The sequence below is a fragment of the Hemitrygon akajei genome, chromosome 12, assembly GCF_048418815.1.
Source record: "Hemitrygon akajei chromosome 12, sHemAka1.3, whole genome shotgun sequence".
Classification (NCBI taxonomy): Eukaryota; Metazoa; Chordata; class Chondrichthyes; order Myliobatiformes; family Dasyatidae; genus Hemitrygon; species Hemitrygon akajei.
The window spans coordinates 23387280-23401028 of record NC_133135.1 but is presented as its reverse complement, the minus strand read 5'-3'; the positions used below and the strand labels follow the sequence as shown (position 1 = coordinate 23401028).

At 43.6% G+C, this 13749-nt stretch overlaps 1 protein-coding gene across 4 annotated transcripts in view; it reads right to left on the bottom strand.

The window, feature by feature from the left end:
• Window positions 1-13749, bottom strand: part of LOC140736796 (choline transporter-like protein 3) — a 147095-nt gene that overhangs the window by 36668 nt on the left and 96678 nt on the right. For all 4 annotated transcript variants that reach the window (XM_073062723.1, XM_073062725.1, XM_073062724.1 and 1 more), the window contains 2 exons: window positions 2220-2385; window positions 15-171 (listed from right to left, as the gene is read on the bottom strand). In XM_073062723.1, the coding sequence (XP_072918824.1) occupies window positions 15-171; window positions 2220-2385 (323 nt within the window). The remainder of the gene's footprint in view (window positions 1-14; window positions 172-2219; window positions 2386-13749) is intronic.

Genomic DNA, 13749 nt, shown 5'->3' with positions numbered 1-13749 from the left:
GGATCTTATCTTACCTTTCCTTTCAGGCTGTTGTGAACATACAGAAGAACGATCTGTGGAATCCTGACAAGTGTGATTATAAACGAGCCCTTAACAACTGTTCCCAGATGATAATTAAAGAGCCTCGAAATAGAAGTGAGGATTGGGTGGCTGGGCAAATTGGTTTTGTCTCTGAGGAAAGAAATCAGTGATCATATATTAGTCTCAAGCCTGGAGTGAAATGAAGCATTGACAATGCCTGATGCATTAAATATGAGCTATGTTATTCCATCAAAGATTAGATGTCTAAACAGTGTGGAACTGAGCCAGGAAGGAGCTCAGCAACACCCTCTGCTGAGCAGCTCGATGAATAGTTCTGGAGTTGGGGGCAACAGTTCAACTCAGGCCCCAGGGTGGGTATGACATCACTAGAATTCTTGCTTCCATTGAAAGGTGTTCACGTTGTCAATTCTTAAAATTCACAGAGCATAATTTAGGATAATTGGAGTAAATTACAGAGTGGTTTTTATTTAAAACACAGAGCAAGATGACTATGTGGAACACGCTGACAGGGGTGATAGTAGAGGAAGGTACATTCTGGGCTTTTGAGAAACTCTTACATTAGACACATGGATGATAGGATATAGAAGGGCTATGTAAGGATGTGTTAGATTGATCTTAGAGAAGGTTATAAGGTCAGCACAAAATAGTGGGCTAAAGGGCTATAATGTTCTGTGTTCAAGATGGCTTTAATACTACCATTGAAAGGACTATAAAGTGTGGATGTGGAGAGGACGTTTCCTATCAAGGGGAAGTCTAGGACCAGAGGGTAAAGCCTCAGAATACAAGGATGTCCCTTTAGAATAGAGAAGTAATTTCTTCAGCCAGAGGGTGGTAAATCTGTGGAATGCATTGCCACAGATGCCTGTGAAGCCCATGCCATCAAGTATATTTTTAAAGTAGAGGTTGATAGGTTCTTTCTTGATTAGTAAGGGCATCAAAGTTACGGGGAGAAGGCAGGAGAATGGGGATGAGGTGAATACTGGAATGGCAGAGCAGACACAATGAGCCAAACGGTCTAACTCCTGCTTCTATGTGTCATTTGTTAAACAGATCAAACACTTTCAGGATCAATGTGCAAGGAATGGACCCGTGGTCAGAAACAGCCCACGGAAAGCACTTGAATTTAATTTAGTGATACAGCGCCCAGCAGGCCCTTCGGGCCCTTCAGACCATGCTGCCCCAGCAACCTCAACAAACCTGATTAACCCTAACACAATCACGGGACAACTTACAGTGACCAATTAACCACCCCACTACGTCTTTGGACCGTGGGAGGAAACCGGAGGACCACACATTCCATGGGGAGGATGTGCAGGGACTCCTTACAGAACAGCACCGGAATTGAACTCCGAACTCCAGACCAGTAATACCACTGGACTAACCACTACACTTAGCATGGCGCCATTTCTTTTTTTAAAGATCATGGCAGCCCGAATGAAATTCCAGTCCATCAACAAACTTACATCCAGATCCCAATCCGTCAACATCTGTGCAGCTGCATCCTAATCCATCATCACTTCCAGAACTGAGTCCATAAGCACCTTTGGAAAGGGATCACGGTCTCTCAGTAGCTGTAGAAATCAGATCCCAGCCTCAGAGAATTTGTTTGATGCATCCAGACACAATGCTTTCTATGGTGCACTGATAAACGCAAGATGCCAGATTTCTTTAGCCTCCTAAAACAGAGGCGCTGGTGAGCTTTCTTAGCTGTGACATCTAGGACAGGCTATTGGTGAAGTTCGTTCCCAGGAACTTGAAGCTCTCAACCCTTTTTAATCTCAGCACCATTGCTAGAGAGAGAAGATATGCACTGCCACCCTTCATGAAATCAATGACCAGATCTTTAGTTTGGCTGACTTTGAGGGAAAGAGAATCTTTTCCCCAGTTGGAGATGTCAAACGTGAGGGGACATGCTTTTGAGGTCAGAGGGAGGAAGTCTAATGGTAACATGAGGAGTAAGTTTTTTTAAAAAAACACAGAGTGGTAGTTGTTTGGAAAAGGTTACCACTGGTAGTAATGGAAATAGTTTGGTGGAGTTTAAGAGACTTTAAGAGAGAGGCATGATTATGAAGAGAATGGTGGGATACTGATGATACGCAGGAGGAAGACATTTAGATTGCACAACATCCTAGGCTGAATGGCCTATCCAGGGCTGTACTGTTCTATGTTCCTCCTACCTGTTGAAATAACAGCACACCACAGCCCCGGCAATGGTCATCTGCTGACAAGCAAGAATAAACTCACTGGTCCAGATCAATCCAGTTAAGTGATACCACCACACGTAGCGAACGCCAGACAGCGACCTGTACTCAACTTGGTTATCTGCGATTACGTAAGCATTACCTAGAAGAGATTTGAAAGAAATGTAAAGTACACAGAATTCAGATCTCCCAACAACTGCATTTGAAAATGAGACAAAATAGCAAATGTAAAACAAAGTATTTCAAAAATTGATAAGGATACTCAGCTGCAGTTGAAGGTATTTCAGCAAGGCTTGAACTCATTTAAATTCCAAATACAAGTATTTACCATTCGCAGCATGGGGAAAATGAGAGAGTTGCTAGAAAGTATAGCAATCTATTTGCTGTATTTTCCAATATTTTGCAGTAGACAAGCTCGCTCATATTAATAATAGTGAATATCTCTGACTGAGTTAAGCAAACCCCTACAGCACTTGGAAAGCAAGTCGTTTCTTGTGAAGCACACAGGAGCGCCCGAGAAGCAGCTAAAGGCTTTTCATGCAGAATGTGTGGATTCAATGAATACGTCAAAATTGGCAACTGACAGACCTTTTCATAACAGTTCTTTACACAGCAGAAACCCTGACAACTGTTAGGCTGTTCGGCTTCTTTAGCTTTGAACATAGACTATGGACGTATGAGACGCTTGGAGAGAGTAGGAGAAAGATTTGATGGTGGGGGATCGGTGAAGAATACAAATAAATGGGTTATTTGCCGGTTAGGAAGTTGCTTTCATTGTTGGAGCCCCAGCTGCTCACCATCTGTATCAGTGACATGGTTGAGGGAACCAAGTGTAATCTATTCAAATATGTAGATGACACAAAGCTACACGGTATGGGGAGGAGATATTGACAGGCGAAGTGAATCAGAAAAGATGCAGCCAAGGTGTATAAAATCACAAGGGGTGATAGGGTGCACAGTTTTCCCCAGGGCTGGGCATTCAAGAACTAGTGAGTAAAGGTTTAAGGGTGAGAGGGGCAGCACAGTAGCGTAGTGGTTAGCACAATGCTTTACAGTACAGGTGACCCGGGTTCAATTCCCACTGCTGCCTGTAAGGAGTTTGTACATTCTCCCTGTGACAGCGTGGGTTTCCTCCGGGTGCTCTGGTTTCCTCCCGCAGTCCAAAGACCTACTGGTTGGTAGGCTAATTGGTCATTGTAAATTGTCCCATGATTAGGCTAGGGTTAAAATGGAGTACTGAGGCTCGAAGGGCCTATTCTGTGCTGTATCTCAATAAATAAATAAAATAGGAACCTGAGGTGCAACATTTTCCACCAAGAGGATTGTCAGCTTCTAGAACAAGCTGCCAGAAAAAGTGGGTACATTAACACCAGTTCAAAGGCACTTCGACAGGTACATGGATAGCAGAAGTTTAGAGCAGGGGTTCCCAACCTTTCTGATGCCATGGACCAACACCACTAGGCGAGGTGTCCACTGATCCCTGGTCTGGGCAGACATGGGCCAAGCACTGGCAACTGGGATTAGCTAAGAAGCTCTGCAGATGCTGGCAATCCGAGCAACACACATGAAATGCTGGAGGAACTCAGCCCTGCCGAAGGGCTTCGGCCCCAAACGTCGACTGTGCTCTTTTCCTAGACGCTGCCTGGCCTGCTGAGTTCCTCCAGCATTTTGTGTGTGTTGCTTAGCTGTGAAGGGAAACTTTGTCGGCGTGGACCAGTTGAGCCAAAGGCCTTTTTACATACTGTATGACTATATTGAAAATATGGATCATCCATTTTGGTGGAAGACAGAGAAATGTGGGTTATTTTATTTTACGATATAGCGCAGAGTGGTCCGTTTCAAGTCACGCCACCTCAGCAAGCCCCGACAAACCCGATTAACCCTAACCTAATCACGGGACAATTTACAATGACCAATTAACCTACCCGGTATGTCGCTGGACTGTGGGAGGAAATCAGAGCACCCGGGGAAAACCCACATACTCCACGGGTATAGGAGCTGTGTATTCTGTGTTGTGTGTTTATTATGTGTATTATAGTAACTCGGCACATTAGTGGGGTGTGGTCAAAGCAAAGGGGATAAATTACTGTATGCAGTCATGCTTATTTCAGGGCAGTTTGTAGCTTGGGACCACTGAGGTCTTATCTTTGCTGACTGCCGAGATAACGCTCAATAATGCTTAATTGTATGTTTGCTGATTGCTAATAAGACATAGGAGCAGAAAAAAGGGTCAGAATAGGGAATGAAGGATCAGAATAAGGAACTTGACTCTTTGGGTTATTCCTCGGAGCTGTGGGCGTGTCAGGCAAGTATAACAACTCCATCCTGGGTTGCAGGCAGGTGGCAATTGTTTTGATTTTGGATCAATTTTGCCACTATAATGGGGAAGATGTACAGACCCCTTACTGACAGCGCTGGAACTGAATTGCGCACACTGGAATGCCAAGAGCTGTAATAGTGTCACACTAACCGCTAGGCTACCGAAGCACCCAAACCGTTAAGAGTGGGTAATCTTTAAAAAATTGAAGAATTTAAAAATGTTGATGTTTAACAGAGATCCAGACTCTGTTCTGAGAATCACTGGAAGTTAATATGCAGGTGAAGCACATAGCTAGGAAGGCAAATGGTATTATGGCCTTTGGGATTTGAGTGGAACAGGAAAGACATCTTATACCAATTAAACAAGGCTCTGATGAGACCACGTCTGGAACACTGTGTGCTGGTTTGGTCCTCCTTTTGAAGGATCTACTTGCAGTAGAGGGAGTACACAAAGGTTCACCGGATTGATTCTTGGAACAGTGGGTGAGAAGCATTTTCTTCACCAAGAGAGCAGCAAAAGAGGCTGTAGAGATAGCATCAGTATATTCAAGACAGAGATTAATAGAGGAGGGAGGTGTGCTATTGTGTGTGCACATAACAAAGAACTTCAGTTCTCAGTGTGCAACGCTGGAGGCCAACTGGAGGTGACATCAGTGAATTGGGAGCACACACTAAAGTGTGGAGCTGGAAGCCATCATGACTGTTAATAAATGTGCTGGCATTCGAAAACCCACGCAAAGGTTGTCTTTTATCAAGGACAAATATAACATGGTGTTTGAAGTTGGCGTGAAATCTAAATACAAAGCGTAACTGAATATCTGTTACACACATTGAGCAAGTCCAGTGAGCTTGAAGATTTGAGAGACTCACTAGTTAGAGGCAAAATATTTTGTGATCCCAGATAACATTCTCAAAAGAAAACTTGTTCTGTGAAAAAGACTTAACATTAGAAAGGCTGTGCATATGTGTAGGGCAGCCGAGAACACATGATCTCAAGCTGAAGAGCTGCAGAGAGCAGAAGCAGTGCATGCTAGGAAAATAGAGGGGCAGAGCGCAAGGCGTTTCCCAAAGCCACAGCAAAGAGGTAGGCTCAGACAGCAAATGCAGCAGATTTGGAAGTAGGCACATCCCAAAGAAGTGTCCTGCTTATGAAAAGTCTAATTAAATAAATGTAGGGAAGAGGAATCATTTTGCAAAGTGCTGCAAGAGAAAGGTGCAGATGGTTGCTGAGGAAGAGGATGAAGTTTTTGTAGATTCTCGATAGACTGGTAAAACAGAATGGATTGTTCCAGCGACTGTGAATGAGACAGTAATTCCATTCAAGCCTGACACCGCAGCCCAGGTGAATCTGTTGTCTATGGATGATCACAAGACTCACAAAGTAAAGAGCAAGGTTTACCCAGTGAAGTTAAAAGTGACGGGCTATACTGGAGGGAACGTTCCAGTATGGGGGGGGGGGGGGGGAAGCTATATCGTGACCTTCAAGCACAAGGGGCAGCATCTAAATGCACAGCTACTGATTGTTGAAAAAAGAATACAGCCAATATTAGGTCTGACTAAATGTGAAAGGCTCAACCTGGTGGAAAGAGTTTCCGCAGTGGCTTCACAGACTAAAGATAACCACAGTTCACTTATGGAAGAGTATGCAGATGACTTTGAGGGGCTCGGATGCCTAACTGGTGTATGCAAAATTCATGTAGATGAAACAGTTTCTCCTGTTGTCCACGCATGCAGTAAAGTTCTGTCTGCACTTAGATACAAACTCGAACAAGAACTAGCATGCATGGAACGGATAAATGGCACACAGAAAATTAAAGAACCGACAGATTGGGTGAGCTCTCTGGTCATTGTGCAAAAGAAAACTGGAGCATTTTCGATCTGACTAGACCCAAGGGATCTCAATATAGTCTTCAACAGAGAACATTTTAAACTGCCGACACGGGAGGAGATCATGTCCCAGTTTGCAAGTGCCGAGTGGTTCAGCAAACTTGACACGACATCTAGGTTTTGGCAGATGAAGCAAGGTTGATACTATGTACTTTTAACACACCGTAGGAAAGATATCACTTTCTTCAGGTACCTTATGGAATCCTGTCCATACCAGAAGTCTACCATAAAACCATCCACATGATCTTTTGAGGGCATAACTGATGACTACAGACCAGTGGAACTGACCATGCATGATGAGAAATCATTAGAAAGACTGGTCCTGTTTCAGCTCTGGACCACCGTAAATCCATCACTGCACCCCCTGCAGTTTGCTTACCAACCACGTATTGGAGTCAAGGATGACATTATCTCCCTGCTTCAACAGGCTTACACCCATCTGGATGAGCCAGGCAGCACTGTGAAAATCATTTTCTCTGATTTCTCAAGTGCTTTGAACACCATACGACCCGCTTTACTAGGGAGTAAGCTCATGGAGAGGCAGGTTGCTACTCCACTAATGCCCTGGATTACAGACTACCTGTCCAGACGGCCACAGAATGTGTATCAGTCACAGAGGATAGCAGCACAGGGTCACCCCAGGGAGTGTCCTGGCCCCCTTCCTGTTCACCGTCTACACTTTGGACCTCAGATACAACTTGGATTCCTGCCACCTGCAGAAGTTTTTGGACGATTCAGCAGGGGTCAAGAGGCTGAGTACAGAAGGTGCTGGACAACTTGGTTGAATGGTGTGGGCTGTATCACCTGCAGCTCAACATCACTAAGACAAGGGAGTTGGTGGTGGACTTTAACAAGGTGAAAACACCCGGCATTCCCATTTCCATCAAGGGAATGGATGTGTAAGTCGTCTGTGATTACAAATACTTGGGAACTGACCCGGGCAATAAACTGGACTGGACTAAAAATACTGGGGCTCTGTTCAAGAAGGGACAGAGCTGACTGTACTCCCTGAGGAGGCTCTGGTCATTCAACGTCTGTGCTGCAGATGTTCTACAACGTAGTGGTGGCCAGCATTCCATCCTACGCTGTGGTCTGCTGGGCGGCAGGGGGAGAGCAGCTGATGCCAAGAAGATTGATCACCTCATCGGGAAGGCTGGTTCTGTTCTGAGGGGTGGAACTGGATTCCCTGCTGGTTGTGTCTGAGAGGAGGGTGCTGGAGAAGCTACCGAGCATTATGGACAATCCCTCTCACCTCCTCCATGCCATACTGGACAAACAGAGGATCAGCTTTTAGTAACAGACTGATTCCACTGAGGTGCACCACTGAATGTCACAGGAGATCCTCTCTCCCTGTGGCTATAAGACTCTATAACTCCTCTTCGTTAACACAAGTTCATTGCATATCTGTATTTTGCACTATTACTTTCTCATACACATTTTGTATTCTTTTTGTACCTCAACGCTTACATTTGGTATTTTAAAGTATATATTTCTGACTGAGCAACCTTGCAACAATAATTTACTCTGAGATAAATAAAGTTTTATCTTATCTTATGATGGATGACATCATTGTTTGGGGGTCCACCAAGGAAGAACATGATGCATGACTGTGACAAGTGCTTGACATGACATGGAATGTCAATTTGAAATTAAGTAATGAGAAATGTGAGTTTGGTGTTAAGACACTGACTTTTATGGGAGATGTCATATCAGAAGAGGGAGTGAAGCCTGACCCAAGAAAGACATCAGCCATTGAGAACATGGAGAGGCCCCAAAATAGAGATGAGACGTTTCCTGGGGAGGGTGATGTACCTGGCCAAGTTCATCCCTCAACTATCTACTGTGTCAGCACCACTTAGGTCACTCGCTGAGCAGCAAAATGAGTTGATTTGGTCTCATGAGCAAGAAAAGTGTTTCCAGAGGCTGAAGAGGAATTTAACTGAAGAGTCCATGTTGAAGTTTTATGATCTGGAAAGGTGTACTAGAACCTTGGCTGATGTGTCTTGGCACAGCCTTGGAGCAGTACTACTACAGCAGGATGATGACACATGGCATTGGGGCTTTAACATGTACGGAAGCCAATTACGCACAGATAGAGAAAGAGTTTCTTGCCAGCATATATATGCATGCAAACGTTTCCATCAGTATAGCTATGGACAAGCTTCGAAGTGCAGACAGACCATAAACCACTAGTCTCAATTATGTCCAAACCACTGAATGCCTGTCCAATGATGATACAGCACATGTTGACAAGGCTGCAGATATATGACGTGAAGATGATCTACATACCAGGAAAATATACGTCTGCTGCTAATCGGTTCTCTTGATCAGTCAACAAGAAAGAAAAGAGTGACCAAGAGATTTACACTGATTTACAGGCCTAGGTTCACATGATTGTAACCTCTATTCCTGTATTTCCTAATAGAACAGAGAAGGTTAGGACAGCAGCAGGGACAGATAGAACAATTAAAGTACTCAAAGAGACAATACAGAAAGGATAACCAGCAGCTAAGAACAATGGCCCAATGTGCTTTCTGGAGTACTGGGCAGGCAGAGCTGAACGGTCAACAGTGGAAGATATGGTCTTTTGTGGGAAAAGGTTTGTGATACACAGGGAAATGCTCCAGATTCATGAAGAGCATCTTGGTGAGGAGAAGTGTAAACAAAGAGCTCATGAAGTGATGTTCTGGCCAAGAATGAACCAAGACATCAGCCAGACCATGCTTCATGTGAAATATGCCTTACCTACAGACCAAAGTGGCAAGTAGAACCACTTACACCACACCTGTACCAGACAGGCTGCACGTCAAAATTAGAGTGGATTTGCTTGATTGTAATGGGAAGAGTCACAGTGTTGTAACAGACTACTTTTCCCATTTACCCCGAAGGTAGAACAATGCAATCGACATCCAGCAAACTGGTCATCACCTTCCTGAAAGCTGTGTTCGCGAGGCATGCAGTTCCACGTGAAGTGAGATCAGGCAATTTTTGAGCTGTGAATTTGAGTGCTTTGCCAATGATTGGGGGTTTCAACATACAACTTCAAGCTCACTTCATGCAAAATCTAATGGCCTAGCAGAGTCAAGGTAGGGAAGGGCCTCATGATAGAAGGCGCAAGATGAACAAGAGGACTTCCACAGAAGTCTGATGTTTACAGAAGTGCAGAGCAGCCTTTCGTCAGCCCAAAATCTGATGGGACGATACATACACACTAACCTTCCGGTCCACGAAAACCGATTGACACCTAAAGGAGCACACAAGGTCAAACTGGCTAAGGAGAAAGGGAAAGAAAAACAGAAACGGTATCATGACAAGTATGTGAAAGGCCTACCAGTCCCGAAATCTGGAGATCAAGTGTGAATCCAAGATCATGATCCTGGCACATAGTCCACGTAAGAATATCTGCAAGAGAAAGTTGCTCCACATTCCTACCAGATTCAGATGGAATGCGGAACAACTTTGAGAAGGAACTGAGTGGATCTATAACCGCAAGCTCCAACTCAGAGCTGTGATGCATCTGTACACCAAAGGGGCCAGCAGATGTGAAAATGAGTTCTCAAAGACACATATTAACACAGAAAGTGAAAGCAATACATTTGCAGAGGCAAAAAGTAAAACAAAAAGAGACTGACTGAGAGTTGTTGAGTGAATGTTCTGTATCTGCTTATTACTATTGAAGTTAATGTAAATATCTTTGTTGGAAAGCTTGATTGTGTTTTGCAGGTTTATGAGGACATGTTTGTTTTCTCTAAAGGGGGAAGATGTGTTATTATGTATGCAACTCAGGACTGGAGGTGATGTTGGTGAACTGGCAGCATGCACTCAAGTGCTAAAGCCATCATGACTGTTAATAAATGTGCTAGTGTTTGTAAACCCACGCAAGGTTTGTCTTTTATCAAGAAAAAACATAATAGAGGGAGAGGCAGGGAGGAAGACACAGGGAGGGGAGGGAGTGAGAGGGGAGAGAGTATTAAAGAGGAGGAGATAGAAAGACAAAGATAGTGTACAAACAAGTGACATGGGGCAGATAGAAATAATGCGGTCAACTTTGCAAGATGGATTGAGAGGAGAGAGAACTGATGTTTATTTTACTTCCATTCATGCTCAATTATATTGAAAATAAGTCCAATGAAATTAGGCATGAACAGAATTAAAATGATCAGGTTAAGGTTTGAAATTGCTGGCAGTTCTAACACATCAGTTTATAGTAATTTTTCTAACGGGCTGGAAGAATCCTTCATTTGCATCTGTTAACATCAGCACTTAGGGATTCTGACAGGCTGCACAAGAGTGCCACCTGGTGGACTCAGGCAGAGACCACTGTTACTAAATCCATTTTTCAGTGCTAACACAAGTCACTTGCCCGAGTTACCAAATGTGGAGAGAATGGGAATGCCTTTTGGTTACAGTCAGTATACAATACAAATCCAAACTTCCTTAGAATTATAGCTACAACTAGCAATAACACTGGTGCTCCTCAAAGATGTGTGCTTAGCCCATTGCTCTACTCCCTCTATGCATGGCTGGGCACCGCTCAAACACCATCTATAACTTTGCTGATGACACGACTATTGTTTGCAGAATTTCCAATGGTGACAAGAAAGCATACAGGAGTGAGATAGATCAGCTGGTTGAGAGGAGTTGCAATAACAACCTTGCACCCAATGTCAGTAAGACCAAGGAACTGATTGTGGAAAGGGAAGCTGGGGGAACACACACCAGTCCTCATTGATGGATTGGAAATGGACAGCGTGAGCAGTTTCAAGTTCCTGGGTGTCAACATGTATGAAGACCTATCCTGGGTCCAACATATTGATGCAATTGCAAAGAAGGCAAGAGAGCAGCAACATTTCATTAGGAGTTTGAGGAGACTCGATATGTCATGCACACTTCTGCAGGTTGCATCACTGTCTGGCGTTGTGGCTGTAGGATGGCTGGAGCTGGGAGCTGAATGTACAAGGTTACACATTGTAAAGGATGGACAGGAAGGTAGGCAGAGGGGCTCTGCTGGGAAAGAATGGCATCCAATCATTAGAAAGATGTGACATAAGATCGGAAAATGCTGAAACCTTGTTGGTTGAGTTAAGAAACTGCACGGGTAAAAGGGCCCTGATGGCAATTATATTCAGACCTCAACATATTGATGTGGACTATAGATTACAATGGAAAATAAAAAAGGGCAGTGTTAAGATAGTCATGGGAGATTTTAACATGCAGGTGATTGGGAACATCAGGTTGGTAATGGATCTCAGGAGAGCGAATTTGTTGAACGGCTACAAGATGGATTTTTAGAGCAGTTTGTCATTGAGCCTTCTAGGGGATCAGTTATACTGGTTTGGGTGTTATGTAATGAACTAGAGGCAATTAGGGAGCTTAAGGTAAAAGAACCCCAAGGAGGCAATATGATTGGGCTCAACTTGAAATTTGCTAGGGAGAAAGTAAAGTCTGACATAGCAGTATTTCAGTGGGGGAAAAGAAATGACAGTGGTACGAGAGAGGAGTTGGCCAAGGTAAATTGGAAGGAGATGCTGGCAGGGATGACATCAGAGCAGCAATGGCTTGAGTTTCTGGGAAAAATGAGGAAGGTGCAGGATTGATGTGTTCCAAAAACAAAGAAATACTCAAATGGCAAAATAGTACAAGATTGCTATTGTAACACCGCTCAGCTGGCTGATCTATCTTGCTCTCGTATGCCTTCTTGTTACCATTGGAAATTCTGCAAACAATAGTCGTGTCATCAGCAAATTTATAAATTTGAGCTGTGCCTAGCCACACGTAGAGAGAGTAGAACAGTGGCCTAAGCACACATCCTTGAGGTGCATCAGTATTATTGCTAGTTGTAGCTACAACTCTAAGGAAGTTTGGATTTGTGTTGCATACTGACTATAACTAAAAGGCATTCCCATTCCCTTCATGTTTGATAACTCATGCAAATGAGTTGTGTTAGCACTGAAAAATGTCCCTGGAGCTTCTGCATCTGTTTTAAATGGACACCCCTCTATCCTGAGGCAGTGCCCTTTTGTCCTAGACTCCACTACCATGGGAAACATCCTTTCCACATTTACTCTGTCTAGGCCTTTCAACATTTGAAAGGTTTCAATGAGATCCCTTTCATCCTTCTAAACTCTAGTGAGTACAGACCCCAGGCCATCAAATGTTCCTCATATGAAAACCCTTTCATTCCCGGAATCATCCTTGTGAACCTCCTCTCCAATGCCAGCAGATCTTTTCTTAGATGAGCAGCCTCTCTGTCAAAACTCCTCAGGATCTTCTCCAATTCAATTAAGTCACCTCTCACACTTCTAAGCTCCAATAAATAACATCCAACTTTTCCTCATAAGGCAAGCCACCCATTTCAAACATTAGTAGGCATTCTCTGAACTGCTTTGAATTCATTAATATTATTTTTAAAATAAGAAAACCAATACCATGCTCAATACTATACATGTGGTCTCTCCAGCGGCCTGTATAAATAAACACAGAAGTGTAGTGGTTAGCGCTACACTTTACAGCCCCAGCTGTAAGATCGGGATGGAATGCCCACTGTTGTCTGTAGGAGATTGTATTTTCTTCCCAGGACCATACAGGTTTCCTTCCAGTGTTCCAGTTTCCTCCTACACTCTGAAGATGTTGAAGTTAGGGTTTGTATATGTTGTGGGCATGCTATATTGGCCCCTGGTGCATGGCGATACATACGGGCTACTTGCTGTACACCCTTGACACGAACAACACATTTCACTGTATTTTTTGATGTACTTGTGACAAAGTTAATCTTTATCTTTAACCACAACTTCCCTACTTTCATATTCAGTCCCAACAAGCTAGAAACTGTTAATTTTCCTGATTACCAGCACATTAATTGTTTTCAGATGATGCACTAGGGCTCTGAATCTCAGAGATGTAAACCAGATAATATGCTGTTTTTTTGCCAAAATATACTTGCATTGAAAACTCTCACACTATGCTTCGCAAGGCATTTATCAAATAAGATTTGCAACTGAATCAGGGAAAGTAACACATCCCTGGACACACTGGGTCACAGTCAAAGTCAAGTTCATTGTCATGTGTACAAGAACGCATATGCACAGATGCAATGAAAAACCTTCCTGCATGGGTACATTTCTTTTTGATGGGAGTCATTAATTGGAGTATTGTGCAGATGCAACAGGAGTGCTCCTGTGCAAGTCCGACAAATAGCTTTTAAAAACAGTCTCTACAAAAGAGAGGTACCGCCTAGTGGAGTGGTCATCGTGGGAGCGGTAATCGTCGGAGTAGTCTTGAGTCAGAATGGTAAGGCATT